Source organism: Miniopterus schreibersii (genome assembly GCF_964146895.1).
Source record: "Miniopterus schreibersii genome assembly, chromosome: X".
NCBI classification, from domain to species: Eukaryota; Metazoa; Chordata; class Mammalia; order Chiroptera; family Miniopteridae; genus Miniopterus; species Miniopterus schreibersii.
Window position 1 is genome coordinate 58,431,555 of NC_138104.1, and position 19,040 is coordinate 58,450,594.

Sequence of the window (19,040 nt, forward strand, 5' to 3'; positions counted from 1 at the left end):
TGGATATGCTGACTTTGAGGTGCCTATCAGACAACCAAGTGAAGATGAATAGTAAACAGGCCCTGCTGCCGAGGTGCTCAAAGTTAGAGAAATAGAAATATGGAAGCTGATTATTACAATACCTTTGAAAAGTGCTGTCACAGAGGGGTGTGTAGAAAAGCAAGTTATCAACTCTACTTGTGGGGAGAGGATGTAAGAAAAGTTTTATGAAGGAGATGACATTTGTAGTTTTATCCTGGAGGGCGACTAGGTGTTCATTAGGTAGAGAAAAGAGAGAAGTGCCTTGTTTTCTACATTCTTAGACCCTGGCACACAGTGGTTGCTGTCAGACCCAACTTAATCACTAGTTGTGTGACCTTGGATGCTATTTTACTTCCCTGTGCTTCAGTTTCTTTATCTGTGAAATGGAAATAATTATAGGGTTTTTGTAAAGACTAAATGTAAAACACAACACAATACCTGGTATACAGTGGGTTAGGGTTAATTATTATTGTTGAATGAACAAATGAATGAATATCTTCCTTCATGACCAAGTCTAGGCTAGACTGCCAACCCAGGAGATTAAAGTCTTTTATATGCTCAGCAGTTTGTCAACATAGACAAAGTGGCATGGTGGTGGTGGTGGGGGGGGGGGCCTGGGCCCTCTGAACTGATCTGATTGAGCAACAAGCATTGCTAAGCCTGGAGTGAATGGAGAGGGTCAAACTATTCTTTCCACATCCCATCCGCATTGACTGGCTTTCTCTCTCATCTTTTCATTTTTAATGAATCTGAGTAAAATCCCTTGAGATTCATAGTGAGCTTCTCCCCACTCCACAGGCTCCCTGAGACTCAGACTGAACTGGGTTGGCAATCCTGAAATGCTTTGACACTTGGAACCTCCTCCCAACTGCTAGAGCCTGAGGCCCCAGGAAGACAGGAGCCCCCTACAGGTCAAAAGAAGCCCCCAGCCCTGGCAGGCACTATGGTTGCTAGGCTGCTCAGACTGAGGCAATGGATGAATGTGGGAAGGGATTTGGGAGGAGGAGAGATACCATTTCTCAACCCATTTCCTTCTCTCTGGCACCCTTAGTAAATTGATGGAGTTGGGGCAGCGCAGCCTGCTGCTGTCTGATAATCTGGGCTCATTCTTGAAAGTAGAGCTTCATTGGGTTACCTCAGTCTTTGTATGTGGAGAAACAATCACTTTTGCCCCAAAGCCATCTGGTTTCACCTGGGAGCCAGAGTCTGGGGTCGCTGAATGCAGAAGTTTGTGGTTTGCAAGTAGGGGGCATCACTGTGAGTGTGCATCCTTGGTCAATAGGAATTCTAGCAAATTGGGTGTGGGTGAGAATAATTTGAGTGATTAGTCCAGTAAGGTATTTCCCCACCATTCCCAATGTATAAATTAGGGAACTCCTACTTTAGCTCATTAAAATAATAAGGCCTCATAGGAATGGCAATATATAAAGAATCATTCCTACCTTTGTGGAGACAATTTTCTCACTAGCTTTCCTGAATTAGTTTTCTCTATGGGGTAGGGAGAGATTCTGAGGTCTATTGACCCCTGTGAGTAGGGACAGAACCCAGTAAGAGGGGAAAAAAATAAAAAGAAGAATGGGAGGTTGGTAAACAAAGAATTAGGCAGCTTCCTAGTGCTGTGTCTGGTTTGGGGCTAGCAAATTCCTGGCTCTGTGCCCTCCCTCTCTGTTACCACCATGCAGCACACCCTGTCCTCATGACGGCCTTTGAGGACCAGAAACCCATACCTTTTTCTCCTAGTAACCTAGCATTCTGGCCCAGGAGTACGTCTAGGCAGTCCTAGGCTGAGGCCACAATAACCCTTCCACTTGGGACTCATTTCTTCACTCTCAGCTAGTAAAACAGGAGCATCATTGTGGTAGAGCCCCAAACCACTGAAAATTTAGTGGAGAGCTGTGCCCAGGAGTCTGATGGTGGGCTTTCCCTTAAGTTACAAGGTAGCCCAGCTGGTGTTGCACAGTGGTTGAGCATTGACCCATGAACCAAGAGGTCACCAGTTAGATTCCCAGTCAGGGCACATGGGGGCCTTGCAGGCTCCATCCCCAGTAGGGGGTGTGTAGGAAGCAGATGATCCATGATTCTCTCTCACTGATGTTTCTATCTCTCTATCCCTCTCCCTTCTTCTCTCTCTAAAATCAATAATAATAATTTTTAAAAAAGAGTTGCAAGGTAGAGATACCAAGCTAAGATACTGGCAGCCAGAGAGGTACTGGTCCAGCCACTGACCCAGTCCACCACACACACCTCTACAGGGCATGAGGGTAGGGGGTAGGCTCCTTGCTCCGTGTGCTTCCACACTAAACTGGGTCGGGACTGTGCCTCAGTTCTATTAATACCCCCCTAGCCTAGTCTGGTTGCCCCAAACCCGGATGCCAGAAGCTGTGAGTCAGCAGCTAAAAATAACGGAGAGCAACTGCACCCGAACCCCAATGACCAGTTCCCCCTGGCCCTCCGCCCTCAGGTTTTTGTCGGCTTCAGTCTCCAGTCTAGGGCCTCACAGACTTAAGTGTGCCATCCAGTCCTCCTGGGAAGAGTAAGGATTTGCGGTGGCAGGCTCAGAGCTGAGTACCCAAGGCTAGGGGCCAGGGGCAAGGGGTGAGGGGCTTGGGCTGAGTTCTGCATTCTGTCGGGGGTTTGGAAGCTGAGGTTGGAGGACTACAGCTGAGTCTGGGAGCTGGTGGTTGAGCAGGCGAGGGCTGGAGACCCCGGAGGTTGTCAGGGTTAAGTCCAAAGCGGAGGGGAGGAAGAAGCTGCAGGGCTGTGAGGCTGGGCGACCGGGAGGGACAGAAAAGTAGGGATGGGAGAGGAGGTAAATGCTGAGAGGTGAGAGCAGGCAGTACCTGACAGGGTAGGCGCCCCAGAGTTGAGGCCGGCAGTGGGCCTGACAGAGGAGCGGCATCGGGAACGTGCAAAACTAAGGAAAGATTTGCAGCCCGGAAAGGTAGTATGGGGTAGCAGGCGGCGCGGACCTGGAGAAGACCTGCCTCGCAACAGCAACAGCCGTGGCGCGGGTCCCCAGGTCGTCTCTGGCTGCCCGGGAGCCCGACGCTGTGCCCCGCCCACCGCGCCAGCTACCCACGGGGTTTGTTGGAGCTGATGGCAGCCAGCGTGTGTGCGCGCGCGCACGTACGTGCCTGGAGAGGCGGGGCGGTGAGAGGTGAAGGGGCGCGGCCCCGGAGGAGGCGGGAACGGGAACACAAATTCAAACTCGCCTTGGTCAATTTCAATCATGAGACGGTAGTGGCCGGGGCATCCTGGGAATTGTAGTTCCTCGGGCTTCTCTGCGACAGAGTGAACGCTAGTCTCGAGGCGCTAGGGCTGTCCTAGGTCCCACTCTGGGGAGAGGGGAAGAATGGAGAACCGAACCTCCTGAATTCGCCAAAGCCTCAATTTGATTTGCCTTCGTGTAGAGACACGAACTGGGGCGAATATTGGTGCGGTGGGGGACTGAAGAGTCAGTCACAGAGCGGCCTCCTGTTACCCTTTTTGCCTTAGCCCCACTCCCTTCCAGACTCCTTATCCTAGACCAGCTCCGCGCTAGTCACCTGAAGTGTTACGCCCAGGGACACTCGAGCAGCAAACACCCGGGGAACTTGCTCTTCGAGGAACGGCGGGCCGGAGAACTAGACCCTGTGCGCAGCCCAGAGAAGCGAAAACGTGTGGAAATAGGACTATGCCCTCAGGGTCCAAAGTCAAGGACACAGGTCCCCAGCTGGCAGGGAAAACAGGTGGCATTCAGCAAACACATCACGGTGAGGATGGACGCGGCCCTCCTCTTGGGGCAGGTGACCACAAGATGGAGCTACAAAGCAACTCTGTACAGCGAGCCTTGGGCCACCCGAACTGCCTACCTTGGTGGTGGCTCTCCCGTTTCCCTCTTGCCTCAAGTGGTCCTTCTCCCACCTCCAACACATACATCTCCCCATGACGACCCTCATTGTCACGTCGCATACACCCCTAGATGAAGGGGGCATCCTTCGCCCAGCCGCAGTGTTGAAAAGATGAGACTGGATAAATGGAAATTAAATTCATTCAGAAACGGATTAACAGAAAAAACACACGAACCAACATGTCCTGAAGAAAAAGGCTGTGTGCAGCAAAAAGCCACCAGTAGGCACAGAACTACACGGCTAGATGGGCTCTTTAGCCTCCAGCCTCTAGACAGGAAAGCAGCTACATTGCAGAGGTCAGGGGGACACAGTGAATGGAGTGGGGTCAGTTCTCCAGGAAGGCCGTTTCGTCTTCTCCTTCAGTCACTGTTCCAAGCTGTTCCATCCTTGACATATACTGTGCCTTCTACACAAGAACGTGTGCACCCAAGTCTCAAACATTATCTTGGCAGTCTCACTCACTCTCTTCCACCACCACCTCAGGTCAAAACCCAAAGGGGAGAAGATTCCATGGAAGCTTGGGACATGTTCACCATTCCCCTCATAGTTCAAAACCTCCTGTTGGCAAAGTTCACCCCACTCTAACCCCACCAACATTCCACCTTAGCCATTCTCCCTTCCTTGCTGTTGGCAGATGTAGACAGGCCTCAGACTCTGGCTGGTGGGGGCCTAGGGCAGGGCATTCACTCCATTATGAAATTGTTGATCCTGGTCAGAAGCACAGCTGTTTCTAAGCCTGGGGGGGGCATGGGGGGGATGAGTAAGGGAAATGCTACTGGAAAAGAAAAATGAGGGAAGAGGAGAAAGTTCTTACCAGTTATCTCTCTCTTCTCAGCATATCTCCTACAGGGAGAAAAGCTTCCCATTGTGAGTTCAGCCAGCTTCAAGCACAACCTTTTGACCCTGGGTTCCCTCAAACTGCTTTTCCCAGGTTCAAGCCAATTTGGTGTCCAAGGAAGTGTCTAAGAATCTCAAAGGAACCAAAAAGACCCAACCCCAAACTCCAGGAAGCATATATGAGTCTGAATCAGTCCCATCATCAGGACCCTGGGGAGAATAAAGATCCAGAAAGCTGAAGCACAAAGCACTCACCCACGGAGGAGGAAGAGCCACAAAATCAGCAAGCTGGAGACACAATTGGTGAGAAGCCACATCATTAGGTAGGTTTTAGGGGGCTGTGGGAATAAGTAAAGGCCCGTCGGTGGCCAGAGCCCCAAAGGTAGTATATGGGGGGAAAGTAAGGAAGAGAGGGACAGGGTTAAGGAGAAGCAGGGAGGGAGAAAAAGGAGGAGGGTAACAGTCTTGGAGCCCTCACAAGAAGCCAGGCAGGGTAACGCATCTGCTGCAGCAGCTGGCAGTCATTGGTGGTGACCGAGTCCACACCTGCACACCAGATTATGGAGAAGAGCCAGGGCTTGTTCACTACAAACATGTTCACTGAGACATTATCCTCATGCAGTGCCCTACGGAGGTGAAAAAGAAACAGGGAACATTCAGAATTGTGGGACACAAGGCATGGGAGGCAGCCCCTGTCTGGCTTGAATCAATAGTGTCACTGCAAAGGAGGTATCAGTTCCACCTTTGCTTGGCAGCCTGACCAAAAGTGATTTTCTTTGCATAGCTGAACTCTGTCTTTTGGTGGATTCCTTCCTTTGCTGTTTGGGGCCACACAAATGTCTCTCCTCTTTGACCCAGGACAGCCCTTCAGTGGTCTGAAAAACAGTGACCATGTTCCCCTGAATCTTCTCTTTTGTAGGCCCAACAGTCACTGTCCTTTCAAATGGGGCTTAGAACCTGGTTTATCATTTCCTTCACCATACAAACCCATTTAATCTGATAATACTCCAGTTTGTCAATGTTCCTTTCAAAGTATGGAGTCTGCATCTGCACATGATATCCAGGTGGCTTGCACAAGCTTTGAGGAGAACAAAACTCTTCCTGCTTTCTGGGCACTATGCCTGTACGAAGGCAGCCCAGGGTCAGGTAGGTTTCGGCAATGTGATGTGCCACCGATGACTCATTATACACCCTGTTCAATTAAAGTCCTGATCTTTCTCACACATTTTTGCTGATGCTTGTGTCTCCTCTCTTGTGTTTGAGCAATTGAGCTTCTTTTGGGCCCCAAATATAGGTTTTTACCACTATCCTTGTTGTGTTTCATCTTGATATATTTGGCCCATCATCTCAGAGTGCTTAGACCTTTCAGGGCCTCGATTTCATCATCAGTGTATTCATTACCAATTCACATCTTTGGAAAACATGATCGGCAGTTGATGCTGACCAGGACAAGACTAAGGTGGGGGCCAAAGCCAATGTCATGTCTCCCTCCATGGTGACAACTTGCGGAAAGGTCCTTAAAATACTTATCATAACAAGGCTATCATTCAGTCCCATTTTTTTCTATCTGACCAGAGGAACATTAGAAGAGTTCTTGGTGGCTGAATGTTTTGAGGTTCATCACGTTTACTGGCTGGGTCAGCTTTTGGGGCCCAGCTCACATCTGCGACTCTGTCACCTCTCTCCCCTGCATCCATCGTCTCTTGCACTTATCTCTTTGGTGTAGAATGAAAGCTAAAATCCTTCTCATGGCCTACAAGGTCCTATCCAATTTGGTCCTTGCCCACCTCTCCAGCTTCACTTTCCCCTTTTTCATTAGACTGCTGTTCCTGCTATTCTGCAGCTCTTCTCATCATTTGCTCTTGTGACCCATCAAGTCTCAGCCCAGACACCACCTCTTTAAACATTCTTCCTAATGTGGCCCTTCCCTAGCCCCTCGCCCTCAACCCCAATTGCTCTATTGCATCTCTTCATTTTATCATCTTCATATCATTTATCAGTGTCCAAAATGCATATATTTTATTCAGTGGTTTATTGTCTTTCTCTTTTACTTGTATGCCCAAAGCCTACAATAAATAGTGCCTGACACATAGCAAGTGTTTGATAAATATCTGTTGTATGAGTGAATGAATGAATGGTCTTTGCCCTCCCTGCATTGGCTCTTCCCCACCATTAAGCTGCATGTGATCCCCTTAGCTCCTTTTCTCCGGCACTCACTTTATATCCAACTGTGTCAGGTCCTGATAGGGGAGGTTGAGAAATAGGGGCCTCTCAGTTCTGTTGACTCCCTGCTGTCCATATATCTGGCGCATTCTGGGTGCCCGTTGTTGGACATTAGCCCTATCTTCATCTGGGAGCCAAAGCACCTGTGGGTTCAGGGAGGGTGGGTGTGAAGCTGGGGAAGGCCTGGGGATTCCAGGGGCAGGATCAGAGCAGAGAGGTTTGGCCACAGAATGGGGTAAATGAGCTGGGTGGGGCCCTGGGAGAGGGACAGCTCAAGATTATTACCATGGCCTAGGGAAGGTGGGGGTTGGGGTGGTGGTGAGGGGAACTTGGGATCCTGGCAACATCACCATGTCTTGAGGAATCCTTGAATTCAGCACAGTCTCCAATGTCTGGTTCACAAAAGTGTCATAGTATGTATGGTTTTGTGGTGGGCGGCGCAAATCAAACATAATGGAAAGGTTGAGGACTGCAGCTTCCTTCAGTAACTCTTCCAATGTTGGTACTGTCTGATTCTCAGCCTCTTTCCGATCAGGGCCCGACAGCTGCTTGGCCTCCCAGAAGGGTGGCCTCTATAAGAATAGAAAAATTATTTCAAGACTAGAAGAAACCTCTGGGCCCATCCTCACTATCTTACTCATTCCCAACTTGGGGTCCAGCTTCTGCCCACATCTTTGCCAGGGTCTTTCTTTTCTCAAACTATGACCTTTTCCATACCCTCTAACCCCTTAATCTGTGACCTCAACCTCCTACCTTCCCAGTTTCCTAATTTCCTAGTTACACTTTCTCTTTGGTTTCATGGAAATCTCTGGGATTGTGACCCCTTGGTTTCCTTCCAATATCAGCAGCTTTCTGGCTGCACCTACATCCCCTTCCCATGGTCCCTCCACAGCTTGAACTACTCTTCCACAGAACCATCAACAACTTTCCTGACCCACCTGTTCTACAGATCTCAAAATTCTGATTCAATTCTACAATTGCCTGCCTCCTGCTCCCCTAGTGTGGCAGAGCACACCATATGGACTGTTGGCACTGCAGTCCTGTTTTTTGCTCTGCCACGTAGCCATCCATTTACTTGTCCTTGATCTGCTTCCTCTCCCATTTCTCCTAGAGACTATTCCAAACCTGGGCCACACTCCTCTCCTTCCTTTGTAATCAACAAATGACTTTACCTCCTAATCACTGACCTGGAGAAAGTGAGCTACCTAAAACTTATTAAGTATTTACTGTGTACCAGGTAGTGTTAGAGGTACTTTATGCAACAGGCCCTGTATAGGAGGCAGGTGAAAATTTCCTCTTTGAATGATGCAAGATTTGGTGGAAAAGAAGCACTCTGGAATGTCATAGTAAGGACTTCCATATATCCACTCCTTCAGAAAAGCAAGAAGAATACTGGCAAACAAAACCAAAATTATAGCTGACTTCTTGAATATAATGTATGCCAGGTATGACATCTTTAAAGTTGTGGGGAAAAAATCTCAACTATGAATTTTGTATCCAGTGAAAATATCCTTCAAAAATAATGGTGGCCCTGGCTGGGTGGCTTGGTTGATTGGAGCATCACCCAGTGTACCAAAAAGGTTGCAGTTCCATTCTCGGTCACGGCACACACCTAAGTTGTGTATGGTAGGCAACTGGCTGATGTTTCTCCCTCACATCAATGTTTCTCTCTATCTCTCCCTTTCTCTCTCTCTAAAATCAATAAACACACACACACACACACACACACACACAACAAAAACCACACATCCTAGGGTGAGGATTTAAAAAAATGAATAAAAAATAATAGTGGACTCAAGCTCATTTTACGAGACCAGCATTATCCTAATCCCAAAATCAATAAAGACACTACAAATAAAAGAAAATTATAGGCCAATATCTCTGATGAACATAGACACTAAAATCCTCAATGAAATATGAGCAAACTGGATCCAGCAATACATTAAAAAGATCATATACCACGACCAAGTGAGATTTATTCTGGGGATGCAAGTTTGGTACAATATTCACAAATCAATGAACGTGATATATCACAGAAACAAAATGAAGGACAAAAACCACATGGTCATATCAATAGACTAAGAAAAAGCATTTTATAAAATCCAGAACTCATTTATGATAAAAACTCTCAACAAAGTAAGAATAGAGGGATCATACCTCAACATAATAAAGGCCATATATGACAAACCTACAGCCAACATCATACTCAATGGACAAAAAATAAAACCATTTCCCTTAAAAACAGGAACAAGACAGAGATGTCCACTTTCACCACTCTTATTCAACATAGTACTGGAAGTCCTAGCCACAGCGATCAGAGAAGAAGAAATAAAAGGCATCTAAATTGGAAAGGAGGCAGTAAAACTGTCATTATTCTCAGATGATATGATACTGTATATAGAGAATGCTAAAGATTCCACCAAAAACCTACTAGAACTGATAAATGAATTCAGTAAAGTAGCAGGATACAAAATAAATATTCAGAAATTGGCTGCATTTTTATGCACCAATAATGAACTATCAGAAAAGGAAACTTGCCCTGGCCAGTTTTGCTCAGTGGTTAGAGTGCAGGGTCGTGGGTTCGAGTCCCTGTCAAGGGCACATACCTGGGTTGCAGGTTCAATCTCTGGCCCTGGTCTGGGCGTGTGCCAGAGGCAACCAATCGATGTGTCTCTCTCATATTGATGTTTCTGTCTCTCCTCCCCTTTCCTCCCTCCCGTCCACTCTCTCTAAAAAAAGCAATGGAAAAAATATCCTTGGGTGAGGATTAACAACAACAACAACAAAGGGAAACTAAAAAAACAATCCCATTTACAATTGCATCAAAAAATAAAATACCTAGGAATAAATTTAACCAAAGATATAAAAGACCTGTACTTGGAAAATTATAAGACACTGAAGAAAGAAATTTAAGAAGATATAAACAAGTGGAAGCATATACTGTGCTCATGGATTGGAAGAATTAACGTCATTAAAATGTCCATACTACCCAAAGATCTATAGAATTGCTGCAATTCCTATCAAGAGTCCAGTGGCATTTCACAGAACTCGAACAAATATTCCAAAAATTTATATGGAACCAAAAAAGACCTCGAATAGCCACAGCAATTTTGAGAAAGAAGAGCAAAGTTGGAGGGATCATACTACCTGATATCAAACTATACTACAAGTAATCAAAACAGCATGGTACTGGCATAAAAACAGACATATAGATCTAGATCACTGGAACAGAATAGGGAGCCCAGAAATAAACCCACGCCTTTATGGCCAATTAATATTTTACAAAGGAGGCAAGAGCATACAGTAGGGTAAAGATAGTGTATTCAATAAATGGTGGTGGGAAACTGGACATATAGGTGCAAAAAAATGAAACTACACCACCTTTTTACAGCATATACAAGAATAAACTGAAAATGGATTAAAGACTTAAATGTTAGACTTGAAACCATAAAACTCCTAGAATAAAACATAGACATTAAAGTCCTAGACATTGCTCTTAGCAATATGTTTTATGATATATCACCTCGGGCAAGGGAAACAAAAGAAAAATAAGCAAACAGACTACATCAAACTAAAAAGATTTTGCATAGCAAAGGAAACCATCAACAAAATGAAAAGGGTACCCACTGAATGGGAGAATTTATTTGCCAATGATACATCTGATAAGGGGTTAATATCCAAAATTTATAAAGAACTTTTAAAACTCAGCACCAAAAAAAAAAAAAAAATCCAATTAAAAAATGGGCAAAGGACCTAAATAAACATTTCACCAAAGAAGACATACAGATGGCCAAGAGACATAAGAAAAGATGTTCAAAGTCACTAATCATCAGAGAGATGCAAATTAAAACCTCACACCTGCCACAATGGCTACCATCAATAAATCAACAAACAACAAGTGCTTGCAAGGATGTGGAGAAAAGGGAACCCTAGTGCACTGTTGGTGGGAATGCAGATTGATGTGGCCACTGTGGAAAGCAATATGGAGTTTCCTCAAAATATTAAAAATGGAACTGCCATTTGACCCAGCAATTCCATTTCCAGGAATATATCCAAAGAAACCTTAAACACTAATTTGAAAGAATATACGTTCCTCGATGTTCATTGCAGTGTTATTTACAATAGCCAAGATTTGGAAGCAGCCCAAGTGTCCATCAGTGGATGAGTGGATAAAAAAGCTGTGGTACATTTACACAAGGGAATCCTACTCAGCCATAAAAAAAAAGAAGAAAAAAAAAGAAATATTACCTTTTTCATCTGCATGAATGGACCTAGAGAGCATTATGCTAAGTGAAATAAGCCAGTAAGAGAAAGACAAGTACCATATGATTTCACTTATTTGTGGAATCTAATGAACAAAATAAACCAACAAAGTGGAGACAGAGTCATAGAGAACAGACTGACAGCTGTCAGAGGGGATGGGGGTTGCAGGGCTGGGTGAAAAAGGTGAAAAGGTGAAAGGATTAAGCAAAAAGAAAAAAAACACACACACACAAAAAAACTCATAGACAGACAACACTATGATGGTTATCAGAAAGAAAGGGGATATATTCCTAGATGTGGGATTACTGGGTCAAACGACAGCTCCATTTTTAATTTTTTGAGGAACCTCCATACTGTTTTCCATAGTGGCTGCACCAGTCTGCATTCCCACCAGCAGTGTACTAGGGTTCCCCTTTCTCCACATCCTCGCCAGCAAGTGTCATTTGTTGATTTGTTGATGGCAGCCATTCTGACAGGTGTGAGGTGATACCTCATTGTGGTTTTAATTTGCATCTCTCTGATGACTAGCAATGTTGAGCATTTTTTCATCTGTCTCTTGGCCATCTGTATGTCCTCCTTGGAGAAGTGTCTATTCAGGTTCTTTCCTTATTTTTTAATTGGATTGTTTGTCTTCCTCTTGTTGAGTTGTATGCACCCCTGTGTTCATAGCAGCACTATTTACAATAGCTAAGATCTGGAAACAGCCCAAGTGCCTATCAGTAGATGAGTGGATGAAAAAGCTGTGGGACATTTACACCATGGAATACTATTCAGCTGTGAGGAAGAAGGATCTCCTACCCTTCGGGACAGTATGAATGGACCTGGAGAGTATTATGCTAAGCGAAATAAGCCAGGCAGAGAAAGACAAATATCACATGATCTCACTCATATATGGAATCTAAAGAACATAATAAACTGCTGAACAAAATAGATTCAGTGACATAGAAGCATGGAACAGGCTGATGAATCTCAGAGGGAAGGCAGGGGTGGGTGGGGAGAGATTAACCAAAGAATTTATCATAACCCATGGACACAGACAATAGTGTGGAGAAGGCCTGGGGGGGGAGTGCAGGGTAGAAGGGGTCAATGGGGAAAAAAGAGGACATCTGTAATACTTTCATCAATAAAGATAAATTTTTAAAAAAAGAAAAAGAAAGGGGGTGGGTAAGGTAGAAGACGGTATAAGGAGGACAAATGGTGATGGAAGGAGACTTGACTTGGAGTGGAGAACATACAATAGTGTCCAGATGATGTATTCTAGAATTGTACACCTGAAACCTATATAATTTTAGTAACCAATGTCACCCAATAAATTCAATAAAAAGTTTAATATAAGAGATAATACACATGTTGTCTTAACACGTACTTTCACATTTCTAAATAAAGTCATAATAAAAAAAAAATAGTGCAAAAAAGGACTTTTCCAGGTAAGCAATTATTGGGTGAATTTGTCAGCAGCAGGAAATTGGAGCATAGTCATAATAAATAGAACTCTTTGTGTAAAATAAGGACCGATAAGCCTATATTTACATGAGTAAATAAATGAATAAAAAATAAATGTGAGTTAAAAGAAGTACTTTATGTATATTAACTAATTTAATCCTCCCAATAATCTTGCAAGGTACTGTTATTATTCGCATTTCACAGATAAGGAAAATGAAGCACAGAGAGATGAAGGAATGTTGCCCAGGCTCACAGGGTAGGAAGTGGCAAAGCCAGGATTCAACCCAGATATTCCTTGCTCTTAACACTCTGATATGTCATTATATAGAGAGTTAAATAGAAAATTGCAAAAGGATATGCGAAGTGGTCCTATGTGAGTGCATATATCTGTATGTATGTATACATATGTATACATGGAACATGTAACCAACTTTTAACAGTGACTATCTCAGGGGGGTTGGATTAGGAGAGAGTTTTCAATTTTTAGGTTATTTCTCTGATGTTTTACTCTTTTACAAGGAACATGTATTACTTTCATAATCAGGAACAGAGGAACTGAAAAAATTAAGTATCCTTTGCAATGTATTGCATCACCTGCAGGATTGAAGTCCACACCTCTGGGCCTGGCATTTGAAGCTTTCCAAGACCAAGCCTCTGCTCCCCTCGCCAGTCTCCCCTCCCACTGCTCGCACCAGTTTTATCTCTTAGTGCCACCAAACCACTTTGTGTTCCCTAGAAACGCTTCTTCATACTTCTGGGCTTTACCCACACTCTTGCCTTTGACTAGAAATCCCACTTCCTGCCTTGTCCATCTTAAAAACTGCTCAGGCATCCTTTCCTGTGAAACTACACCTGACCGTCTCCCACACCCACCCTGCCAAACAGTGACCTCTCTACTCAGTAACGATACTGTTTTCGCTCTAGTTTTTGTACTCTGATAGCCTGTTGCCCAAACTCTCATTTTTACTAGGAGGCAATGACCTGAAGGCAGAGACTATACCTAGTCCCCAGTACAGGGCTCAGCAAGTGCTTATCAATGAATGAACTTTGCCCTGAGTGCCCCTGCAGGTGGCTCTCTTCCAGGAGGCTGTCCTCACCTCCAGGAACCAGGCCCCGGCATTGAGTCTCTTCAGTTCAGCCCAGGAGAAGTTGCTGCTGTGGGCAGTGATTCGGGTTGGGAACACAGAGGCCACATCTGTGGTTCTGCTCAGGTGCTCATCATGCATGAGGAAAGGGATCCCATCAGAGCTGAGGGCACAAGGGGTGTCAGAGGGCCAAGCTCTGGGGCTGCTCTCATTTCCGGAGCTCCCCTGCTGTATCTGTCAGCCCCCCAGCTTCCCTCACCTGACCATCACATCAGTCTCAAACACAGCAACTCCACATTCAGCTGTCTTCCGCAGGGACATCAGGGTGTTCTCAGGGGCCAGCTGGAAAAGGGAATTGGTGAGGAGGTTGCAGGGAAGGGTGGGAGCCTGGGACCCATAGGCCCAGCCACTGCACACCCTCCCCGCCTTGCCAGCATTCTGCCCAACACTCACCATGGGGGCCCCTCGGTGTCCAACCAGCCCAGGCTTCGGGGGTAAGTCTCTGGGTTCCATAATACAGGGTGAGGAGATGCATAGGGGGGCCAGGTAGATGGCCAGGACAATTGTAAAAAACATGAACAGTAGTGCAATCTTGTGACCTGTGGGAAGTAGGGGACGGGCTGTGGAGAAAGGGCAGAAGGCGAGCTCTGGGGGCAGAGAACAGAGTGTAGGTGCAGGAAATTGGGCAGCAGGATGGCCAGGGAGGGTGTGTGGGGGAGTGAAATTGGCACCTCTTTTGTGGATATGGTAGAAGTTATCAGCCACAGGCCAGGCCAGGATGGTGATGCAAGCAACGGCTCCAATGTGAAGGAATGGGGCTGTGGCCTGTGGACCAGAGTTGGTGAGGAGGGCTCTGCTCCCTGGTGCCCTCCCTTTCTCCTCTGGGGCCTGACTTTTGGAAACTAGAGCTACTTGCAGTCTTGGGGGACCAGGGAGCAAGATAGATTCTGGGGTTGCCCACAGGCCCAGACTCCCAACCAGGGAATGGAGATTAGCCACTCACCCACAGTGACAGACGTAAACTAAGCCACTCCTGCTGCCATTGGATGTCCAGTACCACAAGGCCAGTGCACACAAGCAGCACTATGAGGAGCAGCAGCACCTGGGGGACCCGGGATGAATGGGGCCTTCTGTGTCAACCCAGGCTCATGGCTACCTGGGCTGCCCCTCACTACTCTATGAAAACAGGGCCCTTCCAATCCCCTGACTCCTCCACTTTCCTTCTTTCATTTAACAAACACTTACTGGGCTTCAGGTCCTGAGTTTGAGCCCGGGGATAGAATAGTGAGGTCTTCAGCAAATATCCAGCCAAATGCTGGACCCAGGAGCCCCCTTTCCCGCTTGCTCCCATTCCCACTCTACCTTGTGGACACCATGCAGATGTAGAGGCTGGCCACAGAACCACAGGAGCACAGCCAGGATCTGGGGGCAGAGGGTGTTGGGAGTAATGAGGTGCCAACAGGTGGGTCATTGAGAGGTGGGCTTCCCAGGCTGACACCGCCCTCCTTCCTTCTTCACAGTGGGACAGGGTAGAGCTGAGCCAGAAGGAAGGGCTGAGGTGGGGGTTAGGCCAGTGCCCCCCTGAACCTACCAGTAGCAGGGACACATATGTGACCAGTAGAGAGACGAAAAGCGTAAATGCCAGGGACCAGTCCATCCAGTGTCCCCAGTGGCGGAACAGGAATCTGTGGGAGGGGAGAGGGAGGCCTCCGAGTGCAGGAAGGGGTGTTAGGAGTGGCCTGAGGGGAGTTGGGGTAGGTGGACCCAGAAGGAGGACTAGAAGGGAGTGAGGGGCAGCCTTTCACAGGGTCAGGGACTCCAAGGACTGGGGAGATTTCATGGAGGGGTCTTGTAAGGATGTTGGGCAGCAGGAGAGCTGGGCAGGGCTGCGGATGACTGAGCACCCAAGGGTCCCAGGGTGGGGAGTAGGTTGACACGTTTGCTGAGGCAGAGGGGTCCATGACACACTCATTGAAGTTGTGTAGGTCATTGAGAAGGATGAGCCCGATGTACAGCCAGCCCAGGGAGAGGAGGACGGTGAAGAAGAGCAGGCCAAACCAGATACATTCGCACTATAAAGGGGCAGGAGAGAAGCTCACAGCTGATTCCCACTTCCAGCTCAGAGTCCCCAGCCATTGGCAACACACGGGGACTTCCTGCCAGGCGTTGGGCTGCTCTGCAGGCAGCTCTTTTCATATTTGAGAGCGATTTCCTTCTTGGGGAGAGAAAGCCCCTTTCCCCACCAGCTGCCTCTGAGTGCAGTGGCTTCCTTGGCCTCCTTTTCCCCTTCAAGAGGCCTTTGCTTTGGACTTCCTCCCCCCCTCATCCCTACTCCACCTGGCTGGTTTTCATCCTCTCTTTGGGGCATTTCCTCCAGTGGCAGCTATACAGGCAGTGGATGCCCAGGGCCCAGACGGAGCAGCAGTTGGGGGACTCGGCCATGGTGAGGGCCTGGGGGAAAAAGTCCCAGCCTTCTTCCCAGTGTATCTGAGGAGCCTGGGGGAGAAGCAGAGGTCTGGGCTGCCGCCCAGCAATGGAGGTCAGAGGGCAGGCCCTGCATGCCAGAGTGGATGAGGAGGGGAGCAAAGGGGGACAATCTCCAGGGTCTTTCCCTTTAGTCTGGATACCCAGTCAGTCAGTGGGATACCTGTGAGGTCCAGCCTGTTTGCCCGCAGGATGAACACCCAATCTCTCCTACTTAACAGCATGCCCATTTAACAGGAGAAACTGCCTGGGGTGGGGCAAATTCAGTTCAGCAAGTTTTGGCAGATCAAACAAAGCTTCGGGCAGCCCCAGAATGAGGAGCTTTCCACCCCAGGAATCAGGAGTAACCTAAAACAGAAGTTCTAGTTCTGTCCTGGGGCTAGAGGGAGGCCTAGCTAGTTGGCCAGTTGCTATGGATACAGATTGCACACATCACAAAGCCCTGACTGAAAGATCCTCTGTCTCCACCTTCCAGGGGGGTCATAGCCAATAAGAGGAAGCCAGGGGAACAGGCAGCCTGGGTCACTTCCAGCCTTCTTAAGGGGATCTTTTCCTGTCCACACACACCTGGAAAATTTGAGCCCTCTACCCCCAGTCCTATCACTTCCTGCCCAGTCATCCCTTCCCGCCCCCCACTCCAGCCAGCCAGGAAACCAGTCTCCACCTCCCTACTTTCAGGGGCCCCACCCTCTGAGGTCCTTTAGGTGAAAGTACAACAAATACAGGGCAAAGGTTAGAGGGGGGGGGGGTGTCCTGGGGCAGGCGATCCCTGTACCTTGTGCTTTTTGTTCAGGCTGAGACTGAACTGGCTTACTGATCTCAAAGGAGACTGGGTGTGTGATGGTTTCTCCAGAAGAGGAGGTGCAATTTGTGTCAGCACTTGTATCTGCATGTGCACTAGTGGCTGACAGTACAAATGGGCTTGTTGATGACTTTGGGTGTGTAAAGGAGCTCCTGAATACACCCAAAGTGTGTGTGGTCTATGGGACACAACCCCTTGTCATTTGGGCTCTCCTGAGGCTGGGAGTCTTAGAGGGATGCACAATGGCTGGGCCCCTGAAAGGAGGGAGGGTGTGGCTGCTCCCGAAACTGCCCTCCTAACACTATGCTTGCCTTGGGAAAGGAGGCTAGGGTAGGGTGAGAAGGGGTAGGGGCCTGGGGCTGGGGGAAGAAAACCTCTCCATTCCTCAAGCCCCCTCCCAGGAAAAAGTCATCCCAAAGGGAGGCCCTGCCTCTTCCCACCCTGGGACTGGGTTGTGGTAGCCTGCCCTGGGCTCCTTCAGCAAATCCTCAGGTCCTACCCCTGTACCCCAGGCACTGCCTGCCAGAGTCCCACCTCTCTCCAGGAGCTGCTTGGAGGATGGGGTCAGGTCTGAGCACCCCGAAAACCCCAGTCAAAGGAGTTGAGCAGTAGTGCTGCCCAATCCCTGCTGGTTGGAGCCAGCCTCCACCCACAGCTCCCAACTGTAGCCCCCAGCCTTCCCGGGCCCTCACACCTTTTCTCAGTGGCAGCTCTGCTCTCCTGCTCTGTGCGGCACTGCTTCCCAGCTCCTCTCCGAGTTGTCTGCCTCCTCCCTCTTGCAGTCCACGGCTCAGCCCCACAGGTCAAACAGGTGGCACTGTTGCCACCTACAGGAGGATGTGTGGGTCCTCTCTGAAGGCCTGCAGCTGCTCTCTGGCCTGTGCCCAGTCCGGGTGGAAAATGGGAGGAAGGAAGAGGGAGGGAGAGCAGATCTGCTTCTTTACTTGCTTTACTCGCCGCTGCCGGTCAGGGGGCTTTGGGGTGAGGAATTCCTTTGTGCAGCCTTCCCATCCCTCTGTCCCTCCTCCTTCTCCCCTCAGTCACTGCTGGGGCTTTGTCCTGGCTCAGGGAGGCGAGGGCTGAGGGCACTGGCAGGCGGGAGAGAAGCTGGGGGAGGTGACCATACAACTTTGCAACTTGGCAGAGGAGAAGGGGCCCAGCTAGCCCCCTGGGACGGGGTGTGTGTGAGGGAGTCCAGCATTTGGTCTCAAGCTTCATGGGAGGATAGCCTTGGTTCATCAGCCTCCCTTCCCTCTTGGTAGTCTACTTCCACTTATGCAAAATGCATCTAGAAGAATTACAAGCTACTTCCTGATATCTGGGCAGCAGGACACCCTGTTCCTAGGCCAGGGGTCTCCATGGGCTGTGTGGTTCCTATCCACGACCCCAGACAGGATATGCTCATTCAGGATGGCTGAGACTTGCATCATTCCAGCTGCTTTATCTCCAAGGTATTTAAATTCTCCTTCCAAAAATCATTTGAGGAGTGTAGGGTGCTAGGGTCACAGTATTGTGAAAGATGAACATAAGAAATGTTCAAACTTGTAGAGAAATTTTATGAGTTTATTTGAGCCAAAACTGAAAATTGCCAGGAAGCAAAATCTCAAGGGATTGAGAAAATCCTCCAGAGAATGGCAGTTTTACAGCCTATTTTATACACTAGAATCAAAGGAGACATAGAGGGTTTCATGAAATCCACTGGTGGTAGATCAATGGGTCAGGATATAGCAAAGCAGGGAAATCTCTGAGATTGGATAAAGAGTGAAATGGGGAGACTCATACATCTTTTACACTGGGGGGTACAGGATAGTTAGCATTTACAACACAAAGAGATGGCATGTGGGGAACAACATAATAATGAGGGGTTCATAGTTTCTGCTCTGGTGTGCCCTGAGGGTTCTGGAGGAGATCACTCTGACATTGCAGGGGTATGTTATTAGATGCAAAAAGACAATATACAGGCTCACTTAGGGTAAAGACTGAACTATGTCA

General features: G+C 47.8%; 1 protein-coding gene across 2 annotated transcripts; it reads right to left on the reverse strand.

The window, feature by feature from the left end:
* Positions 1-4,035: 4,035 nt before the first annotated feature.
* GDPD2 (glycerophosphodiester phosphodiesterase domain containing 2) lies at positions 4,036-18,079 on the reverse strand. Of its 2 annotated transcripts, XM_081125732.1 has the most exons (16): positions 17,743-18,079; positions 16,100-16,282; positions 15,731-15,834; positions 15,354-15,447; positions 15,125-15,184; positions 14,766-14,864; positions 14,494-14,587; positions 14,216-14,361; positions 14,022-14,104; positions 13,775-13,925; positions 7,322-7,543; positions 6,966-7,114; positions 5,227-5,374; positions 5,004-5,086; positions 4,726-4,754; positions 4,036-4,647 (listed from the first exon to the last, which is right to left on the reverse strand). In XM_081125732.1, exons 2-16 carry the CDS (start codon positions 16,202-16,204, stop codon positions 4,595-4,597), a joined length of 1,620 nt encoding a protein of 539 aa, XP_080981858.1. In that variant the 5' UTR covers positions 16,205-16,282; positions 17,743-18,079; the 3' UTR covers positions 4,036-4,594. The 2 variants fall into 2 exon arrangements, with proteins under 2 accessions (XP_080981858.1, XP_080981859.1); XM_081125733.1 differs by lacking the exon at positions 15,125-15,184 and having other exon boundaries at positions 17,743-17,826.
* Positions 18,080-19,040: the final 961 nt, after the last annotated feature.